Source organism: Coregonus clupeaformis, chromosome 2 (genome assembly GCF_020615455.1).
Source record: "Coregonus clupeaformis isolate EN_2021a chromosome 2, ASM2061545v1, whole genome shotgun sequence".
Classification (NCBI taxonomy): domain Eukaryota; kingdom Metazoa; phylum Chordata; class Actinopteri; order Salmoniformes; family Salmonidae; genus Coregonus; species Coregonus clupeaformis.
The window spans coordinates 14,083,867-14,085,269 of NC_059193.1; the positions used below are offsets into that span (position 1 = coordinate 14,083,867).

General features: G+C 45.6%; 1 protein-coding gene across 1 annotated transcript in view; it reads right to left on the reverse strand.

The window, feature by feature from the left end:
• LOC121586108 (gamma-aminobutyric acid type A receptor subunit pi) overlaps positions 1-602 on the reverse strand; it is a 6,060-nt gene extending 5,458 nt beyond the window's left edge. The window contains exons 1-3 of the mRNA XM_041902600.1: positions 547-602; positions 129-244; positions 1-26 (exon numbers count right to left, since the gene is read on the reverse strand). The exon at positions 1-26 is cut by the window's left edge and continues 42 nt beyond it. Of these exons, the coding sequence (XP_041758534.1) occupies positions 1-26; positions 129-244; positions 547-602 (198 nt within the window). The remainder of the gene's footprint in view (positions 27-128; positions 245-546) is intronic.
• Positions 603-1,403: the final 801 nt, after the last annotated feature.

Consider the following 1,403-nt stretch of genomic DNA (forward strand, 5'->3'; position numbering starts at 1 on the left):
ACTAATCCCAATCTCAACAGGGCCGTCTGGTGATGGGGAGGAGAGAGAGAGAGAGAGACCGTCATCAGTTTGTGTGTATGTGTGTGTGTGTGTGTGTGTGTGTGTGTGTGTGTGTTAACTCTCCTCACCATTGAAGTTGGGCCTCAGGTAGCGGTTATATCCCTTCATTAGTTTCTGGATGGTGGGATGCAGCTGGGAGCCATTCCAGTCTCCCCAGTCGTGACCCCCACGGAGCATACATCCACTGTAGGAGAGATAGATGGAGAGAGGGGGGAGGGGGGGGGGGACAGAGAGAGAGAGGGGGAGAGAGTGAGAGAGAGAGAGAGAGAGAGAGAGAGAGAGAGAGAGAGAGAGAGAGAGAGAGAGAGAGAGAGAGAGAGAGAGAGAGAGAGAGAGAGAGAGAGAGAGAGAGAGAGAGAGAGAGAGAAGCAGAGAGGTGTGGAATATGAGCTAGCCATCTGTAAAATTAGTAACTGTGAAATTAGTAACAATATGAGAACCACTGTGTATTCAACTCTCCCTGACCTCTGACCCCTAACTTCTCACCTCTGAGTTAGGACCAGGCCCAGGGTCAGGAAGGTCAAAGGGTGGGTAGGTATCATGATCAGGCTGTCAAAGGTCACCAAAGGTCAGCAGCTGTGAGCGGAGATAGAGATGAGAGAGCTGAGAAACAGGAAGTGGATGAGTCTAGTGGTTTTCTTGCTAGATACACAGATAACATGTAGTTTATTACTCATCCAGGGGCATATTCATTAGAGAAAAAATACGAAAATGAGCGTTTCGTATTGGGCAATGATATCTGTTTCAGACCTTTTTCTTCCTTGTGGTGCCTTATGTTGTTATGGTCCTGGTTCTTAAAGGAAAGGTTAACCCATTTTGAACGTTATATTGTTTTTGTGCATTTCTCTGTTTTCATGTGTATCTGAGTTATTGGGGTTCAAGCAGGCAGAAATCCAGCCAGTATGAGGTAGCACTGTGATAAAGTCTCTCTCACTACACTGGAAATTAATAGGAATACGACTTTTAGATCACGAAAAAGTCTATCACACATGTCCAATTTCAATAGTGGCCGATGTCATAACTCGGGAGGATGTCTTCTCTCGAATGAGCCATTGATCATATTTGAGTGATATTCCTACCTCGAGAAATTTGTAATTTAACAGAGGGTCTAGCACATTTTCCTATTTGTCTGCCTCTTTAGTCCAGGGTGCATTGCATGGTGCTGTTGCCAGAGATATTATAGAAAGGAGATAGGAATCCATTGAATGAAGGAACGTATAACGCCCCATCCAGTAGACTGTCGACCAATCGCGTTCGCGTTGTCATGCTGAATCACGCAGTTGCTAAGCCTGTCGTCACGCAAAATACGTAATGTCGTGACGGAAAATACGCTATGTCACGAT